At 34.1% G+C, this 18,449-nt stretch overlaps 1 protein-coding gene across 4 annotated transcripts in view; it reads left to right on the top strand.

Annotated features, from left to right (window-relative positions):
* The window catches only part of mybpc2a (myosin binding protein Ca), a 134,700-nt gene that overhangs the window by 74,744 nt on the left and 41,507 nt on the right, over positions 1-18,449 (top strand). For 3 of the 4 annotated variants that reach the window (XM_062050251.1, XM_062050250.1, XM_062050252.1), the window contains exons 7-10: positions 2,774-2,830; positions 2,898-3,070; positions 3,139-3,271; positions 6,975-7,099. In XM_062050251.1, the coding sequence (XP_061906235.1) occupies positions 2,774-2,830; positions 2,898-3,070; positions 3,139-3,271; positions 6,975-7,099 (488 nt within the window). Of the gene's footprint in view, positions 1-1,919; positions 1,970-2,773; positions 2,831-2,897; positions 3,071-3,138; positions 3,272-6,974; positions 7,100-18,449 lie in introns of those variants that run through there. The other variant, XM_062050253.1, reaches the window with a different exon arrangement.

Here is an 18,449-nt window from a genome sequence, read left to right as displayed (position 1 = left end):
TATGACTCTGGTGTATTCCTATAAAATTTGATTAAAAATGTAGCCTACTAACAGTAGCATGCTAACAGGTGTCATTCGTCAAATAACAAAATATTTGACGCTTGGGTGTATACCTGCAAAATTTGCAAAAACAAAAAAGCTAGTATACTAATGTTAGCATGCTAAAATACTAATTGTAGCATGCCTCAAGTACCAAAATATATTACTCCGCGATGTACACCTGAAAGATGTGTTAAAAGTGTTAGCATGTTGACATTAGCATACATCAAGTACCAAAACATGACTCTAGTGTATACTTATAAAATGTGATTTGAAAAAAAGCTAGCCGACTAACAGTAGCGCGCTAACAGGTATCATTCGTCAAATAACAAAATATTTAACGCTGACGTGTATCCCTGCAAAATTTGCTAAAATAAGCAAGCATGCATGTTAGCATGCTAAAATACTAACTGTAGCATGCGTCAAGTACCAAAATATATTACTCTGTGATGTACACCTGAAAGATGTGTTAAAAATGTTAGCATGCTTACATTAGCATACATCAAGTACCAAAACATGACTCTAGTGTATACCTATAAAATGTGATTTGAAAAAAAGCTAGCCGACTAACAGTAGCGCGCTAACAGGTATCATTCGTCAAATAACAAAATATTTAACGCTGACGTGTATCCCTGCAAAATTTGCTAAAATAATCAAGCATGCATGTTAGCATGCTAAAATACTAACTGTAGCATGCGTCAAGTACCAAAATATATTACTCTGTGATGTACACCTGAAAGATGTGTTAAAAATGTTGGCATGCTGACATTAGCATACATCAAGTACCAAAATATGACTCTAGTGTATACCTATAAAATGTGATTTGAAAAAAAGCTAACCTACTAACAGTAGCGCGCTAACAGGTATGCGTATGCCTACAAAATAAAAATAAAAAGCTAGCATACTAATATTGGCATGCTAAAATACTAATTGTAGCATGTGTCAAGTACCAAAATATATTACTCTGCGATGTTTACCTGAAAGATGTGTTAAAAATGTTAGCATACATCAAGTACCAAAACATGAATCTGGTGTATACCTATAAAATGTAATTTAAAAAAAGATGGCCTACTAACAGTAGCATGCTAACAGGTATCATTCGTCAAATAACAAAATATTTAACGCTGTCGTGTATCCCTGCAAAATTTACAAAAAAGAAGCTAGCATGCTAATTTTAGAATGCAAAATTACTAATTGTAGCATGCGTCAAGTACCAAAGTATATTACTCTGCGAAAGATGTGTTAAAAATGTTTGCATGCTGACGTTAGCATACATCAAGTACCAAAACATGACTCTGGTGTATACCTATAAAATGTGATAAAAAAAGCGAGCCTACTATCAGTCGCATGCTAATAAGTATCATTCGTCAAATAAGAAAATATTTAACGCTATGGTGTATACCTGCAAAATTTGCTAAAATAAGCTAGCATGCATGTTAACATGCTAAAATACTAACTGTAGCATGCGTCAAGTACCAAAATATATTACTCGGCGATGTACACCTGAAAGATGTGTTAAAAATGTTAGCATACATCAAGTACCAAAACATGACTCTGGTGTATACCTATAAAATCAGATTTAAAAAAAGCTAGCCTACTAACAGTAGCATGCTAACAGGTATCATTCATCAAATAACAAAATATTAAACGCTGTCGTGTATACCTGCAAAATGTACAAAAAATGATCTAGCATGCTAATTTTAGAATGCTAAAACACTAATTGTAGCATGCGTCAAGTACCAAAATATATTAATCTGCGATGTATACCTGAAAGCTGTATAAAAAATGTTAGCATGCTGATGTTAGCATACATAAAGTACCAACATATGACTCTGGTATATACCTATTAAATTAGCTAAAAAAGCTAGCCTTGAAATGTTAGCATGCTAACAGGTAGCATTCGTCAAGTAACAAAATGTTTGACGCTGAGGTGTGTACCTGACAAATTTGCGAAAAATAAGCTAGCGTGCTAATTTTAGAATGCAAAAATACTAATTGTAGCATGCGTCAAGTACCAAAATATATTACTCTGCGATGTATACCTGAAAGATGTGTTAAAAATGTTAGCATGCTGACGTTAGCATACATAAAGTACCAAAATATGACTCTGGTGTATATATATATATACAAAATTAGCTAGCCAAAAATGTTAACATGCTAACAAGTAGCATTCGTGAAGTAACAAAATGTTTGACGCTGAGGTGTGTACCTGACAAATTTGCGAAAAATAAGCTAGCATGCTAATTTTAGAATGCAAAAATACTAATTGTAGCATGCGTCAAGTACCAAAATATATTACTCTGCGATGTATACCTGAAAGATGTGTTAAAAATGTTAGCATGCTGACGTTAGCATACATAAAGTACCAAAATATGACTCTGGTGTATATATATATACAAAATTAGCTAGCCAAAAATGTTAACATGCTAACAAGTAGCATTCGTGAAGTAACAAAATGTTTGATGCTGAGGTGTGTACCTGACAAATTTGTGAAAAATAAGCTAGCATGCTAATATTAGAATGCTAACAATTGGATGGACCACACTTTGGACACCCCTGCCTGTGCCATACAGGGAAAAAAAGTTATGGGTGGATTTTGATGAGTTTTTAAAGAAATGGCACAAGTGATTACATTTTGGGGCTGATCCGGATCATCGTTCGGATTACGGACTTTTTACTCTTTTTTTTAATTTTTTTTAACGAATGCCACAAGCAAATGTTCTTCCCCCCACAGAGGAGACGCAGATGAAGACGCCGGCGATCTGGACTTCAGCGCCCTGCTGAAGAAAAGGTAAGCGCAACGTTGCATTCTTGTTTTCCGTCCCAGCTTTGACCTGACCGTGGCGAGCGCGCCGCAGGCAAAAGAAGCAACAGGCGGCGCCCAAAGAGGAAGTGGACGTGTGGGACATCCTGAAGGCGGCCAAGCCCTGCGACTACGAGAAGATCGCCTTCGAGTACGGCATCACCGACCTGAGGGGCATGTTGAAGAGGCTGAAGAAGATGAAGACGGTGGAGCCCAAGAAGAGCGACGGTGGGCGGCGGCATATGAGCTCATGTGGCTAACGAGACGGTGCGCTAACGAGGATGTTGTCGCTGCAGCCTTCCTCAGGAAGCTGGAACCGGCGTACTCGGTGAACAAAGGCAAGAAGATCCAGCTGAGCGTGGAGGTGGCCGACTCCAACACTCCCGTCAAGTGGCTCAAAAACGGACAGGAAATCAAACCGTCGGCCAAGTGAGACCTTCGCCACTCTGTGTGTGACGTCATCACGCAACGCTAACCCAGCGGGCACACGACATTAAAACAACGTCGATTATACGTACGTGTCCTTTAAATCTGACATTGAAACAACGTTGCAAAATAGTTGTGTTTGTAAATTGAGACAACGTTGATGTCTAATGTTGGATCAACGTTGTTGGTTTGGGAAATTACCAACATTCAATGGTCAAATCAACGTCAGAACCCAACATTGATTAAACGTCGTCAAAAAACATGTTGTTTCAACGTTAGGTTTGAGTTGCTCAACGTCAGGACCTAATTCAACTAGTTCTCAACGTTGTTTCAATGTCTTGTGCCCGCTGGGACATACATTTTCATCATCAAAAATCTGATTATAGCTCAGGTGATCAAACTTTTTCCACTGAGGGCCGCACACTGGAAAATGTTTTTCATTTTCAAAACCATCCATTAGAGATGTCCGATAATGGCTTTTTTGCCGATATCCGATATTCTGATATTGTCCAACTCTTAATTACCGATTCCGATATCAACCGATACCGATATATACAGTCGTTGAATCAACACATTATTATGCCTAATTATGTTGTGATGCCCCGCTGGATGCATTAATCAATGTAACAAGGTTTTCCAAAATAAATCAACTCAAGTTATGGAAAAAAATGCCAACATGGCACTGCCATATTTATTATTGAAGTCACAAAGTGCATTATTTTTTTTAACATGCCTCAAAACAGCAGCTTGGAATTTGGGACATGCTTTCCCTGAGAGAGCATGAGGAGGTTGAGGTGGGCGGTGCTGAGTTGGGGGGGTATATTGTAGCGTCCCGGAAGAGTTAGTGCTGCAAGGGGTTCTGGGTATTTGTTCTGTTGTGTTTATGTTGTGTTACAGTGCGGATGTTCTCCCGAAATGTGTTTGTCATTCTTGTTTGGTGTGGGTTCACAGCTTGGCGCATATTTGTAACAGTGTTAAAGTTGTTTATACGGCTACTCTCAGTGTGACCTGTATGGCTGTTGACCAAGTATGCTTTGCATTCACTTGTGTGTGTGACTACTGTGTGAATACTTGTGATATTATGTGACTGGGCCGGCACGCAAAGGCAGTGCCTTTAAGGTTTATTGGCGCTCTGTACTTCTCCCTACGTCCGTGTACACAGCGGCGTTTTAAAAAGTCATGAATTTTACTTTTTGAAACCGATACCGATAATTTCCGATATTACATTTTAAAGCATTTATCGGACGATAATATCGGCAGTCCGATATTATCGGACATCTCTACCATCCATCCATTCATCCATTTTCTACCGCTTGTCCCTTATTCAATATATACTTTTTTTTTTTTTACCATAAGGCCTCGCCTCAAGTTTGGTCCCGGGCACCTAGCTTGGGCTGTCATAAAAATGTTAAAAATAAGTAATTTATTATTATTTTTCATTATTATTCAATCTTAAATCTCTCAATTAACTTCACATATAAAATAAAAACATTTATTTTTATGTTTTATGCCCTTTTTTTTCAAAGAAAATCCTGTTTTTTTTATGGCAAAAAAACAAAATATGCAACATTGTACCTCCAAAGGATGTGTAAAAGTGGTATTTGAGCCTTGTAATAACATTGATTCATTAGTATTTTTTGAACAATGACAGTTTAAAAAAAAAATCTGACTAAAATTATTGGGGATTGTTAAAAAGCGTTGAAAATACGTCATAGTTTTTTTTCTTTACTTTCAACACTTAAGTCTCGAGATCAACTTCAGATTCATCCGTCAATTATAAGTTTTTATTATTTTTTACGTTTTGTATTTTTTTCTTTTATACCTTTTGTCAAATAGATATTTTTCTATGGCAAACACACAAAATATGCAATATTTTCCCCAAAAGATATTTCAAAGTGGACTATTTGATGTAAAGTAATTTAAGCCTTAAATAGGTCAATAATTCATAACAACATTGATTTGAAGTCATTGAAATATTTTTTTAACAATGACAATTAAAAAATAAATACATATCCCACTAAAGTTTTATGGCAAAAGCACAAAATATGCAACATTGTATCCCCCAAAATGGGTAAAAGTTAGTCATTCTTAAAAACATGGATTTTAAATCAGTAGTATTTTTTGAACAATGACAGTTGAAATAAAAAAAATCTGACTAAAATTCTTGGGGATCGTTAAAAAGTGTTAAAAATAAGTCATTATTGTTTTTGTTTTTTTACTTTCAACACTTAAGTCTTGAGATCAACTTTAGATTCATCATTATAAGTTTTTATTATATTTTTTTAACGTTTTTTATTTGTTTGTTTTTTATGCCCCTTTGTCAAATAAATCATTTTCTATGGCAAACACACAAAATATGCAATATTTTCTCCAAAACATATTTCAAAGTGGAATATTTGATGGGAAGTAATTGGAGCCTTAAAAAGGTCAATAATTCATAATAACATTGATTTTAAGTCATTTAGATAGTTTTTGAACAATGACAGTTTAAAAAAAAAATATCCCACTAAAATTTTATGGCAAAAGCACATAATATGCAACATTGTACTCCCCAAAAATGAGTAAAAGTGGTATTTGAGCCTTGAATGAGTTAATAATTAATAACAACATTGATTTTAATTCATTATTATTTTTCGAACAATGACAGTTTAATAAAAAATAATCCCACTACAATTACTGGGGATTGTTAAAAAGCGTTAAAAATAAGAAATATTTTCCCCCAAAAGAAATTTCAAAGTGGAATATTTGATGGGAATTAATTGGAGCCTTAAAAATGTCAATAATTCATAGCAACATTGATTTTAAGTCATTTATATAATTTTTTGAACAATGACAGTTTAATAAAAAATAATCCCACTAAAATTCTTGGGGATCGTTAAAAAGCGTTAAAAATAAACAATATTTCCCCTAAAAAATATTTCAAAGTGGAATATTTGATGGGAATCAATTGGAGCTTTAAAAAGGTAAATAATTCATAGCCACATTGATTTTAAGTCATTTATATAATTTTTGAACAATAACAGTTTAAAAAAAAATATCCCACTCAAATTTTATGGCAAAAGCACTAAATATGCAACATTGTACCCCCCAAAAATGTGTAAAAGTGGTATTTGAGCCTTGAATAAATTAATAATTCATAACAACATTGATTTTAATTCATTATTATTTTTTGAACAATGACAGTTTAATAAAAAAAATAATCCCACTAAAATTCTTGGGGATCGTTAAAAACCGTTAAAAATAAGCAATATTTCCCCTAAAAAATATTTCAAATTGGAATATTTATTGGAATTGTCTCTCATGCTTTTGTCCACCGAGGATGCTACGGGTATTGCAACTGAAAGTTAACTTGCATATGTGCTGAGCACACACTCATTCTCCTCCTCTCTTCAGGCTGGTTCTTCATGACGCAAATACGAAAATAATCAATGTGTGTGAGAGTGTGTGTGTCTCTTCTAGCAGGACCAAGGCCAAGTCTGAGGTGTTGTAGTCTGCTTAAAAGTGGAAAATATCCCTCTTTTTTTCATGTGCTGGTATGTGTAGGCATTAGCATTTGCCACTGTGTTGACAACGGAATATGTGTCATCACGTCTTCGTGTTTGCACTTTTAGGAACAGATAATGGTCATTGTCCACGATGACTCACCTCCTTGTCTTCCAGCAGCCTCGCTCATTACGTCTTTGTGTCTTCTTGCCGTGGCGTCCAGGTACGTGTTTGAGAGCGTGGGCAACAAGCGGACGCTAACCATCAACAAGTGCAACCTGTCTGACGACGCGGCCTACGAGTGCGTGGTCGGCGAGGAGAAGTGCTTCACCGAGGTCTTCGTCAAAGGTGCGTGAGTCACCTCCCCGCCGCCGGCTTCCTTCTGTTCCGCCTGTGTTTATTTCAGTAAAGAGCACTTATTAGCTTGTTTTAAAGGCCGCACGCTCAGGAGAGTGTTAGCATTTATAGTTTTTGTGGTGTGGCTGCACAGCAAGAGTGAATGTCTCAGAGTTAGTCAGTGTGTATTTTCAAGAAGAAGGAGTGTATTTTCAATGTACGTCCAGGGTTAAGAAGGGGTTAAAAACAAAACAAATTGTGCGCGCAGCAGCATTCGTGAGGGAGGGGCGGAGACAGAGAGAGCGAGAGAGTTATGATAAACGTGCATGCGTCAACAGGCTCTGCTTTTTATCCATAGATTGATCAGATTTCATTTTTTATTAAATATAGCAGGGGTGTCAAAAGTGTGCCCCCGGAGGCCATTTGTGGCCCACAGCTAATGTTTTAAAGGCCCACGGCACATTCTAACAATACTATTAAAATAAATAAAAACATAACAAAAGTGAAATAAAAAAGCTTAAAGGTGAAATGTAATTTAGAAAAAGTTGCAATGTTGACTAATAAAACAAAGCTGGTTTTTTTTGTCATTTCTCAAAACATAATATTGAATCAAAATCAATGTTATTATGAATTATTGACCTAACCAAGGTTCCGTTTACTTCACATCAAATATTCCACTTTGAAAAATATTTTTGGTGGAAGATTTTGCATATTTTGTGTGTTTTCCATTTAAAACATAGTTTTTTTTGACAAAAAAGGGCGGAAAACAAACAAACAAAAAAGCAACATAAAAAAAACTAAACATTTTGAAATGAGGAATAGATGTGAATTTGATGTAGACTCCAGTGATTTAAGCGTTAAATATAAAATGTATGCATGCCCTGGCACACCATTATCATTATTTCATGACCCAAGCAAAACACTTTTTACACTTTTATACTGAAATAAATACACCTACAACTTATTAAATAAAAACATAGAAAAAACTACCAGCAGCGGTAAAGTTTAGATCCATGAAGGAAAGAAGAAAGTGAATGAATGTTTATAACTGAATACATTTACATGTGTATACAAATTTGTTTTCTTTTTTTATTATTATTTGTAATGAATTAAGTAACGTTTATGACAACCTTTTTCTAAAACACAATATAGAATGTGAGATATAACAGAACAATGCATACGTTTATCTTTTTTTTTTTCAAAACGCTTACAAAAAAGTGGGGCCCCAAAAATGTACTGTGAGACCCCATTTTTATGACTTGATGGGGTCCCTGGACCTCATTTTGAAAATTCCTAGCGCCAACACTGCTGTCAACAGAGGAGAAAAAATGCTTTATTTAAATAAATATATTATTTATAAAGCAAGTTCGAGTATCATTGGCAAATTTTCACCTAGTCCCGGCCTTGGCACGCATATATGTGTCCTCTTTTTGGGATTTCAGAATATGGTCAGCCTAGTTTAAATACTAGTATAAAATGCTAACGTTAGTATGATAACGTGGGAAAAGTTAGCATGCTTCTAAGACCAAAAGTATCAAAAATCCATGATTTTTAGGTTTGAATGAATAAAATTAGCAACATTTCTAGCATAAAAAAAGTTAGCATGATGACATAGGAAAAGTTAGCCTACTTCTACGATGTCGCCAAGAAGAAGAAGAAGAAAAAGAAGAATTTAAAAATGAGTTTAAATACTAGTAGAAGAAGAAGAAGAATTTTAAAATGTGTTTAAATACCAGTATAAAATGCTAATGTTAGCATGATAACTTGGGAAAAGTTAGCATGCTTCTAAGATCAAAAGTATCAAAAAGCCATGATTTTTAGGTTTGGATGAATAAAATTAGCAAAATGGCTAGCATAAAAAAGTAAGCATGATGACATAGGAAAGGTTAGTCTACTTCTACGATGGCGCCAAGAAGAAGAAGAAGAAGAAGAAGAATTTAAAAATGCGTTTAAATACTAATATAAAATGCTAACGTTAGCATGATAACTTGGGAAAAGTTAGCATGCTTCTAAGATCAAAAGTATCAAAAGCCATGATTTTTAGGTTTGAATGACTAAAATTAGCAAAATTGCTAGCATAAAAAAGTTAGCATGATAACATAAGAAAAGTTAGCCTAACTGTCCGATAGTGCCAAGAAAAAGAAGAAGAAGAAGAAGAAGAAGAAGAAGAAGAAGAATTTAAAAATGAGTTTAAATACTAGTATAAAATGCTAACGTTAGTATGATAACATGGGAAAAGTTAGCATGCTTCTAAGATCAAAAGTACAAAAAATCCATGATTTTTTAGGTTGGAATGAATAAAATTAGCAACATTTCTAGCATAAAAAAAGTTAGCATGATGACATAGGAAAAGTTAGCCTACTTCTACAATGGTGCTAAGAAGAAGAAGAAAAAGAATAATTTTAAAATGGGTTTAAATACCAGTATAAAATGCTAATGTTAGCATGATAACTTGGGAAAAGTTAGCATGCTTCTAAGATCAAAAGTATCAAAAGCCATGATTTTTAGGTTTGGATGAATAAAATTAGCAAAATGGCTAGCATACAAAAGTAAGCATGATGACATAGGAAAGGTTAGTCTACTTCCACGATGGCACCAAGAAGAAGAAGAAGAAGAAGAAGAAGAAGAAGAAGAAGAAGAAGAAGAAGAAGAAGAAGAAGAATTTAAAAATGAGTTTAAATACTAATATAAAATGCTAACGTTATCATGATAACTTGGGAAAAGTTAGCATGCTTCTAACATCAAAAGTATCAAAAGCCATGATTTTTAGGTTTGAATGACTAAAATTAGCAAAATTGCTAGCATAAAAAAGTTAGCATGATGACATAAGAAAAGTTAGCCTAATTGTCCAATAGCGCCAAGAAAAAGAAGAAGAAGAAGAAGAATTTAAAAATGAGTTTAAATACTAGTATAAAATGCTAACGTTAGCATGATAACTTGGGAAAAGTTAGCATGCGTCTAAGATCAAAAGTATCAAAAGCCATGATTTTTAGGTTTGGATGAATAAAATTAGCAAAATGGCTAGCATAAAAAACTAAGCATGATGACATAGGAAAGGTTAGTCTACTTCTACGATGGCACCAAGAAGAAGAAGAAGAAGAAAAAGAAGAAGAAGAAGAATTTAAAAATGAGTTTAAATACTAATATAAAATGCTAACGTTATCATGATAACTTGGGAAAAGTTAGCATGCTTCTAAGATCAAAAGTATCAAAAGCCATGATTTTTAGGTTTGAATGACTAAAATTAGCAAAAATGCTAGCATAAAAAAGTTAGCATGATGACATAAGAAAAGTTAGCTAATTGTCCGATAGCGCTAAGAAAAAGAAGAAGAAGAAGAAGAATTTAAAAATGAGTTTAAATACTAATATAAAATGCTAACGTTAGTATGATAACATGGGAAAAGTTAGCATGCTTCTAAGATCAAAAGTACAAACGAGCCATGATTTTTAGGTTGGAATGAATAAAATTAGCAACATTTCTAGCATAAAAAAAGCATTATGACATAGGAAAAGTTAGCCTACTTCTACGATGTCGCCAAGAAGAAGAAGAAAAAGAAGAATTTAAAAATGAGTTTAAATACTAGTAGAAGAAGAAGAAGAATTTTAAAATGAGTTTAAATACTAGTAGAAGAAGAAGAAGAAGAAGAAGAATTTTAAAATGAGTTTAAATACTAGTAGAAGAACAAGAAGAAGAAGAATTTTAAAATGAGTTTAAATACCAGTATAAAATGCTAATGTTAGCATGATAACTTAAAGTTAGCATGCTTCTAAGATCAAAAGTATCAAAGAGCCATGATTTTTAGGTTTGGATGAATAAAATTAGCAAAATGGCTAGCATAAAAAAGTAAGCATGATGACATAGGAAAAGTTAGTCTACTGCTACGATGGCGCGAAGAAGAAGAAGAAGAAGAAGAAGAAAGAGAAGAAGAATAATTTAAAAATGAGTTTAAATACTAATATAAAATGCTAACGTTAGCATGATAACTTGGGAAAAGTTAGCATGCTTCTAAGATCAAAAGCCATGATTTTTAGGTTTGAATGACTAAAATTAGCAAAATTGCTAGCATAAAAAAGTTAGCATGATGACATAAGAAAAGTTAGCCTAATTCTACGATAGCGCCAAGAAAAAGAAGAAAAAGAAGAATTTAAAAACGAGTTTAAATACTAGTATAAAATGCTAACGTTAGTATGATAACATGGGAAAAGTTAGCATGCTTCTAAGATCAAAAGTATCAAAAAGCCATGGTTTTTAGGTTTGATTGAAAAAAATTAGCAAAATTGCTGGCTTAAAAAAGTTAGCATGATGACATAAGAAAAGTTAGCCTACTTCTACAATGGAGCCAAGAAGAAGAAGAAGAAAAATAAGAATTTAAAAATGAGTTTGAATACTAATAGAAGAAGAATAAGAAGAATTTTAAAATGAGTTTAAATACCAGTATTAAATGCTAATGTTAGCATGATAACTTGGGAAAAGTTAGCATGCTTCTAAGATCAAAAGTATCAAAAAGCCATGATTTTTAGGTTTGAATGAATAAAATTAGCAAAATGGCTTGCATAAAAAAGTAAGCATGATGACATAGGAAAGGTTAGTCTACTTCTACGATGGCGCCAAGAAGAAGAAGAAGAAGAAGAATTTAAAAATGAGTTTAAATACTAATATAAAATGCTAACGTTAGTATGATAACATGGGAAAAGTTAGCATGCTTCTAAGATCAAAAGTATCAAAAGCCATGATTTTTAGGTTTAGATGAATAAAATTAGCAAAATGGCTAGCATAAAAAAGTAAGCATGATGACATAAGAAAAGTTAGCCTAATTGTCCGATAGCGCCAAGAAAAAGAAGAAGAAGAAGAAGAATTTGAAAATGAGTTTAAATACTAGTATAAAATGCTAACGTTAGTATGATAACATGGGAAAAGTTAGCATGCTTCTAAGATCAAAAGTACAAAAAAGCCATGATTTTTAGGTTGGAATTAATAAAATTAGCAACATTGCTAGCATAAAAAAAGTTAGCATGATGACATAGGAAAAGTTAGCCTACTTCTACAATGTTGCCAAGAAGAAGAAGAAAAAGAAGAATTTAAAAATGAGTTTAAATACTAGTAGAAGAAGAAGAAGAATTTTAAAATGAGTTTAAATACTAGTAGAAGAAGAAGAAGAAGAATTTAAAAATGAGTTTAAATACTAGTAAAAGAAGAAGAAGAAGAATTTTAAAATGAGTTTAAATACTAGTAAAAGAAGAAGAAGAAGAATTTTAAAATGAGTTTAAATACTAGTAGAAGAAGAAGAAGAATCATTTTGAAATGATACTAGTAGAAGAAGAAGAAGAATTTAAAAATGAGTTTAAATACTAGTAAAAGAAGAAGAAGAAGAATTTTAAAATGAGTTTAAATACTAGTATAAGAAGAAAAAGAAGAATTTTAAAATGAGTTTAAATACTAGTAGAAGAAGAAGAAGAAGAATTTAAAAATGAGTTTAAATACTAGTAAAAGAAGAAGAACAAGAATTTTAAAATTAGTTTAAATACTAGTAAAAGAAGAAGAAGAAGAATTTTAAAATGAGTTTAAATACTAGTAGAAGAAGAAAAAGAAGAATTTTAAAATGAGTTTAAATACTGGTAGAAGAAGAAGAAGAATAATTTAAAAATGAGTTTAAATACTAGTAAAAGAAGAAGAAGAAGAATTTTAAAATGAGTTTAAATACTAGTAGAAGAAGAAAAAGAAGAATTTTAAAATGAGTTTAAATACCAGTATAAAATGCTGCATTTTCGGCAGGTGCGACTTATACTCCGGAGCGACTTATACTCCGAAAAATACTGTATGTGCTTTTACTGCCATTTAGTGTTTTTTGAAGTAGTATAAAATGAGTAAAACATCAATACAGTATTTTTTTGGTTGAAATCTGCTGCTTTTTGAGGTCAAGGATACAAGGAACACTTAAAACATTAATAACAAAAATGTACAAAATCACAAGTTGATTTAATGTTATCGGATAAAAAAAACATTGCAACTTGAAATCAGGACTTCTCAGCCGCAACAATCACAAAAAAATTGTGCAAAATTCTGGACTTTTGGACTTGCCTGACTTAATTTGGTGGTATCCATTTTTGTGAGCTTTCGTGCCTTAAACATCCGAGGGACTTAGTGAGCGTCACCTAATGATGTCGTGTCCTGGTCCTGTGGTGACTTTCACTGCAACTAAGCCTGCCAGGGGAGCTGATTCAGTCTCTGTTGATGCCACCGTTCGCCACGGGCACAGAAATGCCCAAATGTGCGTATGTCACGCGTCTGGAGAGGTCATCAGTCAAATGCTTCGAGAGGCGGGCGTCGGGCGGCTCAGACAATTGAGACGTGTGGAAGCGGAGCGGATGCTGACGATGACAAATAGCCGCGGCCAGCCGAGCGCGTTGGCAATGTGACTCACGTCTCCTCGGGAGGCTGGGAATATCTTGCAGGCCGCCATCGTACCTGTTACCGCCATCAGCACGGGACTGCAATATACCCGTGGCGGCGGTGGTGGTGGGCTGGAATGACGTAATGACGTCAAAATTGCAAAAGTGGAGTAAAAAACAGGTCTAAAAAAGTAGGGCTGTCAACGTTACCACATGTGATTAATAAATAAAAAATATTGCGTTATCATAAATGAATAAAGATTAATCAAAGTTTTTGTTTTGACCGCCACACTGCAAAAGCTGAAATCTAAATAAGTAAGATTAAATATCTCAAATAAGGGTGATATTTGCTTATTTTCTTCTCACTAAGCAGATTTTATGTTAGAGTGTTTTACTTGTTTTAAGGGTTTTGGTCCTAAATGATCTCAGTAAGATATTACAGCTTGTTGCTGACATTTGATGACCTATATTGAGTAAAACATGCTTGAAACTAGAATATCAACTGTTGCAAAGCTGTTTCATCATAAAACTACTTTTTTAAAGTAATAATTTCTTATTTCAAGCAATAAAAAAAAAATCAGGACTTTGACACAATTGTGTCTCATGATTAAAACAGATGAAAGCCAAATGGACTTTGCTGTTTTATTTTCAATGAAACAATAGAAAATACGTACTCGTATAGTAGTACAGTTGTTATTAGTGAGAATATACTTATTTTAAGTAGGGATGTCCGATAATGGCTTTTTGTCGATATCCGATATTCCGATATTGTCCAACTCTTTAATTATCGATACCGATATCAACCGATACCGATATCAACCAACCGATATATACAGTCGTGGAATTAACACATTATTATGCCTAATTTGGACAACCAGGTATGGTGAAGATAAGGTACTTTTAAAAAAAAATAAAAAAAATAAAATAAGATAAATGCATTAAAAAACATTTTTTGAATGAAAAAGAAAGTAAAACAATATAAAAACAGTTACATAGAAACTAGTAATGAATGAAAATGAGTAAAATTAACTGTTAAAGGTTAGTACTATTAGTGGACCAGCAGCACGCACAATCTTGTGTGCTTACGGACTGTATCCCTTGCAGACTGTATTGATATATATTGATATATAATGTAGGAACCAGAATACTAGTAACATAAAGAAACAACCCTTTTGTGTGAATGAGTGTGAATGGGGGAGGGAGGTTTTTTGGGTTAGTCCACTAATTGTATCTTGTGTTTTTTATGTTGATTTAATAATAAATAAATAAAAATAATAATAATAATAACCAAAAACCGACACTGATAATAAAAAAGCCGATACCAATAATTTCCGATATTACATATTAACGCATTTATCGGACATCCCTAATTTTAAGGTATTTTTGGGTTCATTGAGGTTAGCTAATTTTACTTGTTTTGGAAAGTCTTGACAAGCTGAATTTTCTTGTTCTATTGGCAGATAATTTTGCTTAGTTCAAATAAAATACCCCTAATTTTTGCATTTTTTTTCTCGTTTTTGAACACTGACTTTTTGCAGTGCACTTATAGAGACGTGCTAGGCACCCTTCAAAACTAACTGAGCTAATTAGTTGCTATTGCAGCGACAAACATCCGTATCATCGCCGCACATGAAGTTTAAGATAGCATCGTAGACTTAGACTTAAACTTAGACAAACTTTATTGAGCCACAAGGGAAATTGTTCCACACGGTAGCTCAGTTACAAAGGATGGAAAGGGTATGGATGGAAAGGATAAGGCAGGTATAAAGTAGACTCAAAATGTACCATAGTAGCAATATAAAATATAACAGTAACACTTTAGTATGGGGAACATATTCACCATTAATTAGTTGCTTATTAAAGTAACAAAGACTTAATTTAGAGTTATTTAGACACTAGGGTAGGGGTGTTCAAAGTGCGGCCCGGGGGCCATTTGCGGCCCGCGGCTCAGTTTTTAATGGCCCGCGACACATTCTATAAACAAACTAAACAGGTCCCAAATTAGAACAAAATACTATGAAAAACTGAACGGGACCAAATCCCCCCAAAATGGGACCTGAAAACCAAAAATGGCCGACAACTTACTGGATAAGGTCTTCGATTGATTTCCGTGTGTCCTGTCATGATGAAAAAGTGTACACATTTCTTGTGAGACATGGTATGTTCTTGAGTGTACTAAAGCTCTCAAAAGTGTTTCAGTTGACCGTATAGTAGCAATATTAGTAAATACAGGCTTACTTTCGAGCACAGTTAACATAAATACAAATACAATCATTATTAAAATAATCATGAATTATTTTATTGCTTTGTTATCTATAACGCAAAGTTAAGATGTAGAAGTTTTTTTCAAATGTTAGCATATGTTCACCTACATTGTTTTGATTTGAGTATTTTTCATATACAAAATGCACTAGGGGAACATATAAGGGTTAGGGTTACTAATAAGCAATAATTCTGAGGTTATTGAGGGAAGACTCTTAGTTAATGGCTTACTGGTTGTATAATAAGGCCATGCAGAATAAGGCATTAATAAGTACTTAATAATGACTAATTAACAGAGGTGGGACCAAGTCATTGCTTTGCAAGTCACAAGTAAGTCTCAAGTCTTTGCCCTCAAGTCTCGAGTCAAGTCCCGAGTCAAGACAGGCAAGTCCAGAGTCAAGTCCAAAGTCAATACTAGAAAGTCTCAAGTCAAGTCCCAAGTCCTGCATTTTGAGTTTCGAGTCCTTTCAAGTCCTTTTAACCACTGTAGTGGATTGTCCGAAGCTTAAGCAGGCAACAAAAGTAGTTTAGTACAACAAATTTATTTACCCATTATCAGAAGTGCAGGTTGAATTGAGTTGGCCGTGCAGACAAACCACAAGTTACTCCGGAGCCAACAAGACACACACAAGCCAAAATCACTCCCGAGGTCCGGTCTTCTGCCATTTTTTATATGTCTGTTGTGCGTCATCGTTCCTTATCGAGTGCGTCAATGTCTTGTTTTGCTTTTCCTATCTGTTCCATAACAACTCGAATCCTTTAGACAGTCAACACATTCTATAGACAGGTTGGCACGACTTAATATTCACTTTTGTCCCACAACTGGTCCATTCAATGGCACAAAAATACAAGAGTATTGAAAATGAGCGGACATTCTTAAAAGACAAGAAATATAGGTCAAAAGGTCAGAAATTCTACTACACCACAGACTAATATTTTTACACAGATTGTGTATGCTTTTAAAACGCTGTATTTATTAATTAAAACAAGTGCATTTGAAATTGCAGGAAAAAAAATGGTGCTGACATTGCAATTCATAATAGCACTATTAACCAGTCATTTTAATAGTTTAAACAATTGTAAACATTTAACTCATTCCTTTACAGAATAAACACATTTGCAAAAACAAACATTAACATACTATGTTATATTGATTTTATGAAAATAACATTACCACAAAGTTGAGAAGGAGCAAAGATCTTCAATATTTGTATGTGAGAATCACAAAGAAATCTTCTGGGGGAGGATGACGCCCCTACAGGGGTTTGGTTTACAAACTTTCAGCCCCACCTAAAACAAAATTCACCAGCCGCCACTGATTATGATGCATTCTCATTTTAGGCAAAGTATAAGACAATACTTTCTTAACAGTATAATTGTAACCAGGAATAAGTCTTCAAGTAACAATATTCAAATACTAACATTGTTGGGTAAGACATCATTTGGTTTTATTCTGAATCCAGTGAAACAGATTGGTGGTTTTAGCTGATATAAAGACTTTCAGGTGTTTATATATGTTTAAGTATTTGGCAGACGCTTTTATCCAAAGCGACATACATAAAAAATAGATATAAAACAATCACTGTAAACATTATCATTTAAGGGAAGAATGTAATACAAAATATCAATACAAAGTGTCAAGACAGAATAAACTCTCTGCTGCTGCAGCAACAGAGTTACAGTGTATAGGTCCCTAAAATATATAGATATCTAATGTATTCATATATTGTTTATGTAGGATATACGCATGTATATATAATCTAATCATATTGTTTCTTCAATTTAAAAATAGCTGACCGTTTTTTTCCCCCTTCTGTGGGATTATATTCCCAGTTTTGATCTCGGACGTCTGGTCATTTATAGCGTATAAGAATGTTATATTACTGTTAAGCAAACTATGAATAATAAAAACGCCAAAACATGTGTCCGTTATCATAGCTACACGTATGACAAAAAAAATGCGTGAAAATCAGTGGTATTCAGTGAGGTAAGATGAATTAAATTTGCTGACAGTTCATTGCTCCTGCCAAATGAATTGCACTGAGTGGAGCGGATCACCACTCCAAGATGGCGGCTCCGCGTCTCGTCTGCGCCAGTAGGCAGTAGCGCTCAATGCTGCGTACCCTTATAAGATGTCTATGGTTATAACGTTAGCAGTGAGTTTACAGCCTCACTGATTTAACTACACAGCAAATAAAAGTCATGTTACTTAGCCAATAAACGTTATCTTACATTCAAAACTTACCCTTCTTTGTGCAACTTCAAATGTCGAACGAAGTTGGAAGTTGTTGCGTCTCCGTCTGTAATATTCGAACTGCGTGATTTGCATACGGCAATTCATTTTTTGTTGACCAAGTCGTAGTTTTTATACCCGAACGAAACCAACTTTGGCATAATTGTTTCTCACTGCCGCGTTGTTTGACAACTCATGTTCGGTGGTTGTCCTGCAATTTGATTGGATGAGAGCTGTGGGATGAAAACAACGTAGATTTAATTTGATTGGCTGTTGTACTGACAGCACACACGCTGACAAGCAGCACACACGCTTATAGACACAGACGTATAAAATGAAAGATACGGAGCGCTCCCAAATAACTTTTTAAGGTTTGTGTTTTGGGGAAAGTAGCAAGTCATGTCAAGTCAAAAGGCTCAAGTCCAAGTGAAGTCACAAGTCATTGATGTTAAAGTCTAAGTCGAGTTGCAAGTCTCT

The sequence above is a fragment of the Entelurus aequoreus genome, linkage group LG06, assembly GCF_033978785.1.
Source record: "Entelurus aequoreus isolate RoL-2023_Sb linkage group LG06, RoL_Eaeq_v1.1, whole genome shotgun sequence".
Taxonomy (NCBI): domain Eukaryota; kingdom Metazoa; phylum Chordata; class Actinopteri; order Syngnathiformes; family Syngnathidae; genus Entelurus; species Entelurus aequoreus.
The sequence above is the reverse complement of the archived record's forward strand: the minus strand, read 5'-3'. Positions and strand labels throughout refer to the sequence as shown.